At 38.8% G+C, this 13,242-nt stretch overlaps 1 protein-coding gene across 2 annotated transcripts in view; it reads right to left on the reverse strand.

The window, feature by feature from the left end:
• The window catches only part of CRHR2 (corticotropin releasing hormone receptor 2), a 403,668-nt gene that overhangs the window by 141,201 nt on the left and 249,225 nt on the right, over positions 1-13,242 (reverse strand). For both annotated transcript variants that reach the window (XM_053712941.1, XM_053712942.1), the window contains one exon: positions 12,269-12,386. In XM_053712941.1, coding sequence (XP_053568916.1) covers positions 12,269-12,386 — 118 coding nt within the window. The remainder of the gene's footprint in view (positions 1-12,268; positions 12,387-13,242) is intronic.

A 13,242-nucleotide genomic window follows, 5' to 3' on the forward strand; every position in this document is an offset into this window, starting at 1 on the left:
GTAAGGAAATGGATGACCTTTTATATACTTTCTTAATTATACTACACCTTATGGGGTTAATATTGGGAATTACTTGACAGCATCCTTAAAGGGATATATCATTGATGTGTTTACTTGAATTTATTACTTTAATTCCAAAAACAAAATGGCATTTTAACAAGAATAAGAATTTTTGTTTATTTTATTTGTGCTTATAGGCCAACAACAAATTATTTAGTTATTAATACAGCACCAACAGATAACCCAGCGCTATACAAAGTTCAAAACATTAGCGGGATGCATTACATACACTAACAAGTACAATAAGGGTACCTTACATTTGTAAGGGTGCATACAACACAGTGCAATAATTGAGTCATCTAAGTTATACAAAAGGCGAGAAATGCCCTGTCCTTGAGCACAATCAATATTAAGAAGTAACTACAAGCCAAAAAGAATTTATAGGAAGTACCTATCAGACAATCGTCTAGATTACGAGTGGTGCGCAAGTGCAATATCGTTTGTTTTAGACTCCCTAGAGCGTCCTCAGCGTCTCTAGCCTCACCAGTCCTTATGTTATTAAAGAGGCTGAAGACGCTCTAGGGAGCTTAAAAAAAACAATATCGCACTTGCGATGGGCTGGACTGGGAATAAAAAGCAGCCCTGGAAAATATGAAGACCAGCCCTATGTTCCATTGAGACGGTAGAATGCACATGCCCCGTTTTTCTCGAAGAGAATTACTGGGACACTCCTTCCCCAATATTATTTTCAGAATTAAAGTATATTACTTTGTATTAAATAAAAATGTCAGATTGATGCTATATATCAACCCTACAACCCAATTGAATCAATTAATCACCCCTTTAAATTGTGGCTTTTTAGCCTCAGGTGCTGCAGCCCACTGGGAAATCTCCTGGTATCCTGATAGGCCAATCCGGCACTGTGGTGGCTGCATATACATACCGATTGTCATTGGCTCACCCATGGGTTCCGTTAGAAACCAGTAGTGCATTGCTGCTCCTTCAATAAATTATACCAAGTCAATGAAACAAATTAGATAATAGAAGTAATTAGAAAGTTGTTTAAAATTGTATCCTCTATCTGAATCATGCAAGAAAATTGGGGGTTTCATGTTCCTTTAAGTGCAGTGTTGTTTTAGCAAAAAAAGCAAAAATCTTTTATGTGGTCTATTTAACAATAGTTGCTTTTATTCTAGAGGATAGCCATATAACACAATAAAGCTACGTAAAGAACTAAGGTGGTTCAATAATTATTACTAAACAGACATTCCAACCACCCCATATCCGGCAGGAATGTAATGGGGCGAAAGGTTGGCTCACTGTTCTACCGTAGTACCTCCGGTCAGGGAAAATAAAGAAATAATCCAAAGGTAAAACATGAATTTCAAATGTCTGTCAACAGTTTTTCAAAGCAAATTTGTTTGCTTTTTTCACAAAAGATTTCCATATTTAAAATGCAGAGCTGGATGAAAAAAGTTTTGTGATTACAGTGAGGGCTGAAATGATTTAGAATATTTAGTTCAAAGTTAAATGGTCTGTTTGAGACTGAGGGCCTGGTGATCTAAAGCTCTCCGTTCAGATACGATTATCTAAATTCATTCTCCATTACTGCGAGATTCCTCACAAGATTCTAGAAAGATACATTTTGCTACACTAATCTAAGGGGCGTTCCCTGCCTTTCTAGATGTGAAGTAGAGACAAGCCCAGAGCAATACAGCACTGCATGACATGCACATGTTTTTATACTCACACTATGGGGTCAGTTTATTAAAGAATCTCCCCCTTTGTATTTTATATAACTTTAGATTTTGTCATTTAAGTTGTATTACGTTTAAAGGGATAGTTAACTCTAAAAATGTTATTGTTTAAAAAAGATAGATAATCCCTTTATTTACCATTCCCCAGTTTTGCATAACCAACACTGTTACAGAAATATACTTTTTACCTCTGTAATTACCTTGTATCTAAGCTTTTGCTAACTGCCCCCTTATTTCAGTTCTTTTGACAGACTTGCATTTCAGGCAATTAGTGCTGACTCTTAAATAATTCCACGTGCATGAGCACAGCGTTAATTAAATGAAAAAGTTGTGAAAAACTGTCAAATGCTTTCAGATAAGAGGCGGCCTTTAAGGGTTTAGAAATTAGCATTTGAGCCTACCTAGGTTTAGCTTTTAACTAAGAATACCAAGAGAACAAAGCAAATTTGATAATAAAAGTAAATTAGAAAGTTGTTTATAATTACATGCCCTATCTGAATCATGAAAGTTTAATTTGGAATTTACTATCCCTTTAAGACTTTCTATTTTGTATTCTAATGTAGTTAGATTCTGTTTATAGCACTGTATTTAGGATAGTGATTTTACCATTTTTATTATGCTTTGAAACTTTAAATGTCCTTTTAACAAAATAGGGTCATACTTATTTCGTATTTCTTTCCTAAGATATGGAGAGTCCACAATCTCATTCCAATTACTAGTGGGGATATCACTCCTGGCCAGCAGGAGGAGGCAAAGAGCACCACAGCAAAGCTGTTAAGTGTCACTCCCCTTCCCATAATCGCCAGTCATTCTCTTTGCCTCTGTCAACGGAGAAGGTGAAGTTTGGTTCCTAAATAAATAAATTCCTTTTTTTGGGTACTTTTCCCTGCAAGCAAGGATTTGGGTTTAGCTGAGTCCACGTCAATCTCTTCAGTAGAGTAGTGGTGGCTTTTAAGCAGTTAGGAAGTGGTGAGATGGTCCTTACTTTGTTTCCTAACATATTGCTGACCTTGTTGTAGAAAGCCAGAGTTGGTTACTCTGTTTTCATTCTTTTTTTCTACAGGTCTCTGTAAGGAGTGTGTGTCCTTTCACGCCTTGTGAGCTGTCTCCCTGCCGGACAGCTAGATTTCAGGTAAGTGCTTTTGTCTTCTAGGTACTGGGGACTTGCTTTTTTTTTTTTTTTTTTTTTCCTCTGCATTATTTATCTGGGACATTATTCCTTAAAGGGACACTGAACCCAAAAATTTTCTTTCGTGATTCAGATAGAACATGCAATTTTAAGCAACTTTCTAATTTACTCCTATTATCAAATTTTCTTCAATCTCTTGTTATGTTTATTTGAAAAGCAAGAATGTAAGTTTAGATGCCGGCCCATTTTTGGTGAACAACCTGGGTTGTCCTTGCTGATTGGACAGCACCAATTAACAAGTGCTGTCCATGGTCTGAACAAAAAATTTGCTGGCTCCTTAGCTTAGATGCCTTCTTTTTCAATAAAGATAGCAAGAGAATGAAGATAAATTGATAATAGGAGTAAATTAGAAAGTTGCTTAAAGTTGCATGCTCTATCTGAATCATGAAAGAAAAAATTTGGGTTCAGTGTCCCTTTAATGAAGGATTTTATTCTGGCACGGTGCAGGCACTAATGTATGTGAATTGGAGAATTAAGGCTTAATTTTCTTCTATTGCATGGAAGGCGTTAATCTAAATTTTTTTGTGGCTCTGTTTGTTTTAGTCAAGCTTAATGGGGATTTAGTATCAGCTACAGTTTAGGAAATCAAAGAGGTTGTGTTTTTTACTATTTGTTTCCAAACGATTAGTCAGAATGACCGGTAAATTTGTTTCAAACTGCAGTTTGTATTTGTCAGTTTGCAGCTCCGGACTGACTCTGCTTCAGAAACATGCGCTTTTTCTTCGCTGCACAGTTTCTGTTTAGTCGATCACATGACCAGCTTCTCTTCCTCTCTGAGAGCTGTATCGTAGCTGTGCTGGCTGCATGACGTCTTTTCTGTTAGAAGGAAAGGACTTTGAAATCGGCTGTCAATTTTCTTCCTCCAGTGGAGCAGGTAGGGCACCTCAGTCTGCTGAGGTGCAGAGGTCCTATTTGAGGGGTACTCTTTTGAGCATTATTCCGCTCTGTATACATTTAAAGTGACAGTGTAAAAAATGAATAAATTTAAAGTGACAGTGTCTAATTTGAATTTTGAAATATTTATTTTATTTTAAAATCCTCTTGTAATTCTATTATTTCTGGGAATCCCTTAAGCTTTAGTCATAGAGCATGAGTCTGTTCCTATGGACAAATATTTATTGCGTCTTGAGGCCCAAATCGTGTTACCCATGCAATTTTGTTCCTCATGTTTAAAAAGGACTTTGAAATGTAAAGATATACTTTTTGTTTCTGAGCCCAATGTCTCTCAAGATGATGCTGTTCAGGCAATGCCACAGCTTTCTCCTCCCATGTCCCAAGCCTCTATGGCATCACATACAGTGTTCTGCAGTTCCTCTCAGCCTCCTGGAGGAGTTTATTTGCCTGCAGATTTTGCTGCACAGGTATCTTCTGCGGTATCTGTGGCATTATCTGTTTTTCCTATGCTGGGAAAACGCAAGAGGAAAATTAGACATTCAGATAGTAAGGTTTCTGTCCCATATACTGCTATGCAGGTTGCTCTCCCTCTTAAGTCTGATGAGAAGGATATGTTGGTAGCCTTTGAGGGTGAAATCTCAGATTCGGACAATATAATTCCTTCATCTCATACTGAAGATAAAATTCAGATTTAAGCCTGAACATCTTTGTGTACTGTTAAAGGAGGTATTGGCTACTTTGGAAGACTCCGATACGTCTGTCGTTGTCAACCCTAAGAAGTCTAGTAAACTTAATAAATACTATGATGTTCCTTCCTCTGTGGAAGTGTTTCCTTTTCCAGATTGTGTGTCGGAGATTATTTCACAGGAATGGAAAAAGCCATGGATTCTTTTCTCCCCATCTCCCGTCTTTAAAAAGATGTTTCCTGTTGCTGACTCCATTAAAGATTCATGGCGTACGGTGCCTTAAGTATAAGGGGCTATTTCTACTCTGGCTAAGAGAACTATGATCCCTATAGAGGATAGTTGCTCCTTTAAGCATCCCATGACAAAAAGCTGGAGTTTTTTTAAAAAAAGATGTATGTTCATCAAGGTCTTCAATGGCAACCTTCAGTTTGTATTGCCACAGTAGCAAGTGCGGCATCTTATTGGTGCAACACCTTGTCTGAATTAATTTTAGTAGAGATTCCATTTCTGTTCTTTCTTAACTGGGAGTGATTGTTCCAGTTCCAGTAAGGGAACAGGGTCTAGGATTCTATTCAAATCTGTTTGCAGTTCCCAAAAAACAAGGAACCTTTCGACCCATTTTAGACCAAAAGTTTCTCAACAAGTTTCTCAGGGTTCCGTCCTTTAAAATGGAAACCATTCTTCCATTCTTCCTTTGGTCCAAGAGGGCCAGTTCATTACGACCATAGACCTGAAGGACGCGTATCTTTATGTTCCCATCCACAGGGATCATCACTAGTTCCTGAGATTCGCCTTTCTAGAAAAACACTTTCAGTTTGTGGCTCTTCTTTTTGGCCTTGTCACAGCTTCCAGAGTTTTCTCAAAGGTTCTGGGAGCTCTCTTGGCAGTGATCAGGTCTTGGGGAATTGCAGTGGTGCCTTACCTGGATGACATATTGGTTCAGGCGCCATATTTTCAACAAGCAAACTTTCATACAGAGATCTTGTTGTCTTTTTTACGTTCCCACTGATGGAAAGTGAATCTGGAGAAGAGTTCCCTTGTTCCAGCTACAAGAGTGGTTTTCTTAGCAACCATAATAGATTCCCTATCTATGAAGAATTTTCTGAGAGAGATCAGAAAATCCAAGATTCTTTCAACTTGCCTCTCTCTATAGTCTACTGTTCGGCCATCAGTAGCTCAATGTATGGAGGTAATTGGTCTGATGTTCTTTTCTATGGACATCATTCCCTTTGCCCGATTCCATTTGAGAGCTCTGCAGTTATGCATGCTCAGACAATGGAACAGAGACCATTTGGATCTGTCTCAGAGTATAACTCTCGACCAGTCGACAAGAGACTCTCTCCCATGGTAGCTTTCTCAGGAGCATCTGTTTTAGGGCACATGCTTCTGGAGACCTTCTTGGGTGATTGTGACCATGGATGCCAGCTTGCTTGGCTGGGGAGCAGTCTGGGACTCGTTAAAGGCGCAGGGACTATGGGCTCGGAAGGAGTCTGCTCTCCCCATAAACATCTTGGAGTTGAGAGCGATCTACAATGCTCTGATGGCTTGGCCTCAATTGTCCTTAGCCCGGTTTATCAGGTTCCAATCAGACAACATAACCTCAGTGGCTTACATCAATCACCAGGAAAGAACTCAGAGTTCCTTAGCCATGAAGGAGGTGGCACAGATTATACAGTGGGCAGAAGCTCACAATTGTTGTCTATCTGCCATCCACATTCCAGGAGTGGACAACTGGGAGGCGGATTTCCTGACCAGACAGACATTTCATCCCGGGGAGTGGGCTCTCCACCCGGAGGTGTTCTCTAAGTTAACCCTCAAGTGGGGGGTGCCGGAGTTGGATCTGATGGCGTCTCAGCAGAACACCAAGCTTCCAAGGTATGGTTCAAGGTCAAGAGATCCACAGGCCGCTCTGATAAATGCTCTGGCGGGATTTCGGTCTAGCAAATCTGTTTCCTCCGTTTGCGCTCCTTCCACGAGTCATTGCTCGTATCAAAGATTAAAGAGTGTCAGTAATTCTAATAGCTCCTGCATGGCATCGCAGGATCTGGAATGCAGACCTAGTGAAGATGTCATCTCTGCCACCTTGGAGGTTGCCTCTGAGGAAGGACCTTCTAACTCAGGGTCCATTCCTCCATCCAAATCTCATTTCTCTGAAGCTGACTGCTTCGAGATTGAACGCTTAGTTCTGATTAAGCGTGGGTTTTCTGAGTTGGTCATTGTGACAATGCTGCAGGCTCACAAGCCTGTTACTTGTAAAATTTACCATAAGGTATGGCGTAAATACCTTTATTGGTGTGATGCGAAGGGCTTCTCTTGGAGTAGGGTCAGGATTCCTAGAATTTTATCCTTTCTCCAGGAAGGTCTGGAGAAAGGGTTGTCAGTCAGTTCTCTGAAAGGTCAGATTTCTGCCTTATCTATTCTTTTACATAATCTGGCAGAGGTGCCAGATGTTCAATCTTTTTGTTAGGCCCTGGTCAGAATCAGGTCTGTGTTTAAACCTGTTGCTCCTCCTTGGAGCCTTAACCTTGTTCCTAAAGTTTTGCAGCAGGCTCCGTTTGAGCCAATGCATTCCATAGATATTAAGTTGTTATCTTGGAAGGTTTTGTTTCTTATTGCTATCTCTTCTTCTCAGAAAGTTTCGGAACTCTCGGCTTTGCAGTGTGATTCGCCTTACCTTATCTTTCATGCAGAAAAGGTGGTTCTTGGTACTAAATTGGGTTTTCTCCCTAAAGTGGTTTCGGATAGAAATATTAATCTGGAAATTTTTGTTCCTTCCCTCTGTCCCAATCTTTCTTCTGATTAGGAACGTCTGTTGCACAACTTGGATGTGGTGCGTGCTCTAAAATTCTACCTACAGGCGACTAAGGATTTTCGACAGTCTTCTGCCCTGTTTGTTTCTCTGGAAAGCGTAAGGGTCAGAAGGCTGCTGCTACTTCTCTTTCCCTCTGGTTGAGAAGTATAATTTGTTTTGCTTATGAGACTGCGGGTCAGCAGCCTCCTGAGAGAATTACAAATTCATTCCACTTGAAGCTTCTGTGGAACAGATTTGCAAGGCTGCAACTTGGTCCTCTCTGCATACTTTTTCCAAATTTGATACATTTGCCTCGGCTGAGGCCTCTTTTGGGAGAAAGGTTCTTCAAGCGGTGGTGCCTTCTGTTTAGGTCTGCCTGTCTTGTTCTCCCTCCCTATTCATTCTGTGTCCTTTTAGCTTGGGTATTGGTTCCCACCAGTAATTGGAATGACGTTGTGGAGTCTCCATATCTTAGGAAAGAAAACTAAATTTATGCTTACCTAATAAATTTCTTTCTTTCTGGATATGGAGAGTCCACGACCCCACCCTTAATTAAGACAGTTATTTTTTACTAAACCTCAGGCACCTCTACACCTTTGTGTCATTCCTTTTTCCATTTCCCTATGGTTGAATGACTGGGGATTATGGGTAGGGGAGTGACACTTAACAGCTTTGCTGTGGTGCTCTTTGCCTCCTCCTGCTGGCCAGGATTGAAATTCCCACTAGTAATTGGAATGACGTTGTGGACTCTCCATATCTGGAAAGAAAGAAATTTATCAGGTAAGCATAAATTTTGTTTTTTTCTGTGTATTTGTATTTTCTGGCCCATTTAAGTGTATCTATTACATATTACATTGCACTTAGTATTTTTCTATGTGAAATAAGCGTGACAGTTTAAGTGGGGTGTGGATTTCCCTGAGCTTAGCAGACAGTAATAGTCAGCAGGACAATTTTAGTAATTGCCTGTAGGACAGAGCAGAGAGCAATAGTCAGCGGGAGAAATTGATGAGCAATGGCCAGCAGTATAAAGTAGATACTGATAGTCAGCAAGATAATTGAATGTAATGGCCAGCAGGACAGAGTGGAGAGTAATAGTCAGCACGACAATTTAATGAGTAATGGCCAGCAGGACAGAGCGGAGAGTAATAGTCAGCACGACAATTTAATGAGTAATGGCCAGCAGGACAGAGCGGAGAGTAATAGTCAGCACGACAATTTAATGAGTAATGGCCAGCAGGACAGAGCGGAGAGTAATAGTCAGCACGACAATTTAATGAGTAATGGCCAGCAGGACAGAGTGGAGAGTAATAGTCAGCACGACAATTTAATGAGAAATGGGCAGCAGGACAGAGCGGAGAGTAATAGTTAGCACGACAATTTAATGAGTAATGGGCAGCAGGACAGAGCAGAGAGTAATAGTCAGCACGACAATTTAATGAGTAATGGGCAGCAGGACAGAGTGGAGAGTAATAGTCAGCAGGACAGAGCAGAGAGTAATAGTCAGCAGGACAGAGTAGAGAGTAATAGTCAGCCCAACAGCTTAGAGATTGATAGTCAGCAGGACAATTTAATGAGTAATTGCCAGAAGGACATAGTAGAGTAATAGTCAGCAGGACAAATTAATGAGTAATGGCCAGCAGGACAGAGCAGAATGTGATAGTCAGCAGGACAGATAAGAGAGTAATAGTCAGCGAGAAAAATGAATGAACAATGGCCAGCAGCACAGAGCAGAATGTAATAGTAAGCAGGTCAGAATAGAGAGTATGTGTTTGTGTATGTCAGTATGTGTGTATGTGTGTGTTTGTGTATGTTTGTGTTTGTGTATGTTTATGTTTGTGTGCATGTGTCTTTTAATATGTTTGTGTATGTTTGTGTGTATGTGTGTGTTTTTAAATGTTTGTGTGCATGTGTGTTTGTGTATGTTTGTGTGTGTGTTAGTATGTATATGTGTGTGTTTCTATATGTTTCCCTCTGTGGGTGTATCTGTGTGTATTTGTGTGTGTGTTTGTATCTGTGTGTATTTGTGTGTGTTTGTATCTGTGTGTGTATGTGTGTGTGTGTTTGTATCTGTGTGTATTTGTGTGTGTTGTATCTGTGTGTGTATGTGTGTGTGTGTTTGTATCTGTGTGTATGTTTGTGTGTATTTGAGTGTGTGTGTTTGTATCTGTGTGTATATATGTGTGTGTTTGTATCTGTGTGCTTATATGTGTGTGTGTGTTTGTGTGTGAATGTGTATGTTTGTGTATGTCAGTATGTGTGTGTGTTTGTATCTGTGTGTATATATGTGTGTGTTTGTGTGTGAATGTGTATGTTTGTGTTTGTGTTTGTGTATGTTTATGTTTATGTTTGTGTGCATGTGTCTTTTAATATGTTTGTGTATGTTTGTGTGTACAGTATGTGTGTGTTTTTAAATGTTTGTGTGCATGTGTGTTTGTGTATGTTTGTGTGTGTTAGTATGTATATGTGTGGGTTTCTATATGTTTCCCACTGTGGGTGTATCTGTGTGTATTTGTGTGTGTGTTTGTATCTGTTTGTATTTGTGTGTGTTTGTATCTGTGTGTGTATGTGTGTGTGTTTGTATCTGTGTGTATTTGTGTGTGTTGTATCTATGTGTGTATGTGTGTGTGTGTTTGTATCTGTGTGTATGTTTGTGTGTATTTGTGTGTGTGTGTGTGTGTGTGTTTGTATCTGTGTGTATATATGTGTGTGTTTGTATCTGTGTGCTTATATGTGTGTGTGTGTGTTTGTGTGTGAATGTGTATGTTTGTGTATGTCAGTATGTGTGTGTGTTTGTATCTGTGTGTATATATGTGTGTGTTTGTGTGTGAATGTGTATGTTTGTGTATGTCAGTATGTGTGTGTGTTTGTATCTGTGTGTATATATGTGTGTGTTTGTGTGTGAATGTGTGTATGTTTGTGTATGTCAGCATGTCTGTGTGTTTGTATCTGTGTCAGGGGCGTATTAAGGCATAGGCCAACAAGGCCGGTGCCTAGGGCAGCAGATTTTTAAGGGGCAGCAGAATTTTGAGTCCCTAGGGCCACTCTACTGAACTCAGGGCCGGGTGGCTAAATCAACCAATTACTAATGACTTAAATCGCTGGCCCGGCTATTGCTATCCTATGGGATTGTATGTGAGTGCGCATGACGTGGTGACAGTGGAGGCGGAGCTCACTTGCGCAGCCTGGCCTGGACTGAGAGGGAATGCAGTATTCTTCCTGGCTCCACCGCGTGATTAAGGCTTACATAGACTACACAGTGCAGTGTGCACTACAACGTGACCACTGTGAAACAGCATATGCCTTTCTCCCTTCAATACATCTTTATTAGGCATTAAAATACTTAAACAGATTAGTCACTAAATACTTGTACATTTACTGTTTGTCTATCTGTCATACATGCAAAGAATAAGTATTTATTGCTGAATCTATTTAACTATGTGACTTAAAACACAACTGAAAATATGTTGTATGCATTTAATACATTCAGAAACAATACAAGTATATACTTTATTATGATTGTATCATGTGACTTTATCCCCTAGGATACAATTCCTAAACCTATCATAACTACTGTTGTATTTTTAAGTACTTTTAAAGGCCAGTTTGTATATTCATTACATATTTATCCAAGCAGATATTTTGCTTAAATAACTGTCAATCACCAAAGAAAATGTTTAAGGTTAAACAACTACCTACTGACAAACTATCATACGCATACAGTGAAGGATATTTTTTTCTGATATAAACACTTTAATCATTTGACTTGCAAAATAATGTCTTAATATATATATATATATATATATATATATATATATATATATATATATATATATATATATATATATATATATATATATATATATATATATATGTGTGTGTGTGTGTGTGACCAGAGTGAATGCAAGCCCTGGTGAACATCTACTTAAAAAGACATTATTTTTTTTATTTGTTACACCCTGCCCCAAAAATATTATGTCTAAAAAAAGGCCTTAAACCTGGGGTGGGGTGGGGGGGCAGCAGAATTTTGAGTGCCTAGGGCAGCACAAAACCTAAATACGCCCCTGATCTGTGTGTATATATGTGTGTGTTTGTGTGTGAATGTGTGTGTATGTTTGTGTATGTCAGTATGTGTGTGTGCTTTTCATTTAATATTATTTACTCATTCAGAGATATTTTGCTTTCTTTTACAGTAGGCAAAATAATAAAAATAGGGCAATTAAAATAAATGTTTCAGAAGCTATAACACTTTATATTGAGTGTTCAGTAAAAGCATCCTTTTTTAGCCTGCTTTAAAGGGACATTAAAGGGACATTAAACACAAAATAAATTTTATAAGCATAGAATTGGGGCTATTCCCCACCTCCTGCTAGTCATGCGTGCCATGAGCATTTTCTTTTAATTGCATTCTGGTGCTTACTTGTTTGCACATGTGCAGTAACTTCCCTTCAGCTACTTACAGTGTAACCTAAGTTCCAACATGGAGACTGCACCCATATTTAGAGAGAGTTGCATGAAATCTATCTAGTGTTTAATGTCCCTTTAAATTCAAAACGTTTTTTTAAAAGCAACTTCGAAAGGAAAGCAATGTTAAAATATATTTGTGAGTAAAAAAATAATAAAAAAAATGAACATAAAATAGGGTGCTGGCATGAGGGGCCCCAAAATTGTTTTTTTCCCAGGGCCATGCAAATGGTAACGGTATCCCTGATACAAACTTGATTATTTGGGGTGATTGATAGACAGCAGCGAGTGGCGCTGCACAAGCAGACGAGTTTCTGCTGCTCGTTTGCCACACAAATAGAAACAGTGCCCATCCGACTAATATAGTACATGTGGCCCTAAGTTTTATTTAAGTAAGGTAAAATCTTTTTTTTTTCATGCAATAAATATTAAATTGAATTTAACAGACCTATAGTAATGGCTGATAGATTTGTCTTAATTCTATTGTTACCTCATTGCTTTCATGAATGTTGTGATCAATCATTTGCAGAAGGAACCACATGATATTCCTTAGGATGAAGGTGGTGATTAGATTCCAGTGGATTATATTTCTAAGGCATCGTATGCTCCTGAAATAGATAAAGAGCAGTATCAGTAGGAAATCGGTAAATAATACTGTCTCAATCTTGTTTATGCTCAGTAATGGTGCAAATGACAAATTCTTCATAAATAAATATCTTGCAGATTAATCAAACGGCACTGAAAAGTGTTGTGCTCTAGATATGTGCATGGCGAAAAAATTCGGTTCGGTTCGGATCGATTCGGATTTTTTCGAATTTCGGTTCGGAGCGATTCGACTTCGGAAAAATTTGAATCAATTTGGTTCGGATTTGTTTCGGATTCATTCAGATTCGAATAAATTTGGTTCGGATTTGTTTCGGATTCATTCGGATTCGAATAAATTCGGCTGGATTCGGTTCGATTCGGTTCGGAAATTCGGAATTTCGGTAAGTGTTAGGTGGGATTAGACTAGTATTATGTACTGTACATTAGGTGTAACCCATAGCAGAGTGATATAACCTAATATACTGTACAATACTAGTGTAATCCATGGCCATCCGAATCTACCGAATAAATCCGAATAAATCCGAAGTTATTCGGATTTATTCGGTAGATTCGGCACTATTTTAATTCGGAGATTCGGTTCGTTCCGAATCTCCGAATTTTCGAATCGAACCGAACCGCACATGTCTATTGTGCTCTCTTTTCATTGCAGCAGACATGCATGTGAGTATTTGGGTTATTTATTTATATGGTTACCTATAGCAAGATGGGACAAATGAAGATTCTGCAGATTGACAATATAAGAAATATGAAATTGACTTGTGACCTCTCAGGCAAACAACAAATAAGCCCAGAAGCATTAAAGGGATATGAAACACAACAATTTTCTTTCATGATTCAGATAGAACATGCAATTTTGCT

Source organism: Bombina bombina, chromosome 5 (assembly GCF_027579735.1).
Source record: "Bombina bombina isolate aBomBom1 chromosome 5, aBomBom1.pri, whole genome shotgun sequence".
Taxonomy (NCBI): domain Eukaryota; kingdom Metazoa; phylum Chordata; class Amphibia; order Anura; family Bombinatoridae; genus Bombina; species Bombina bombina.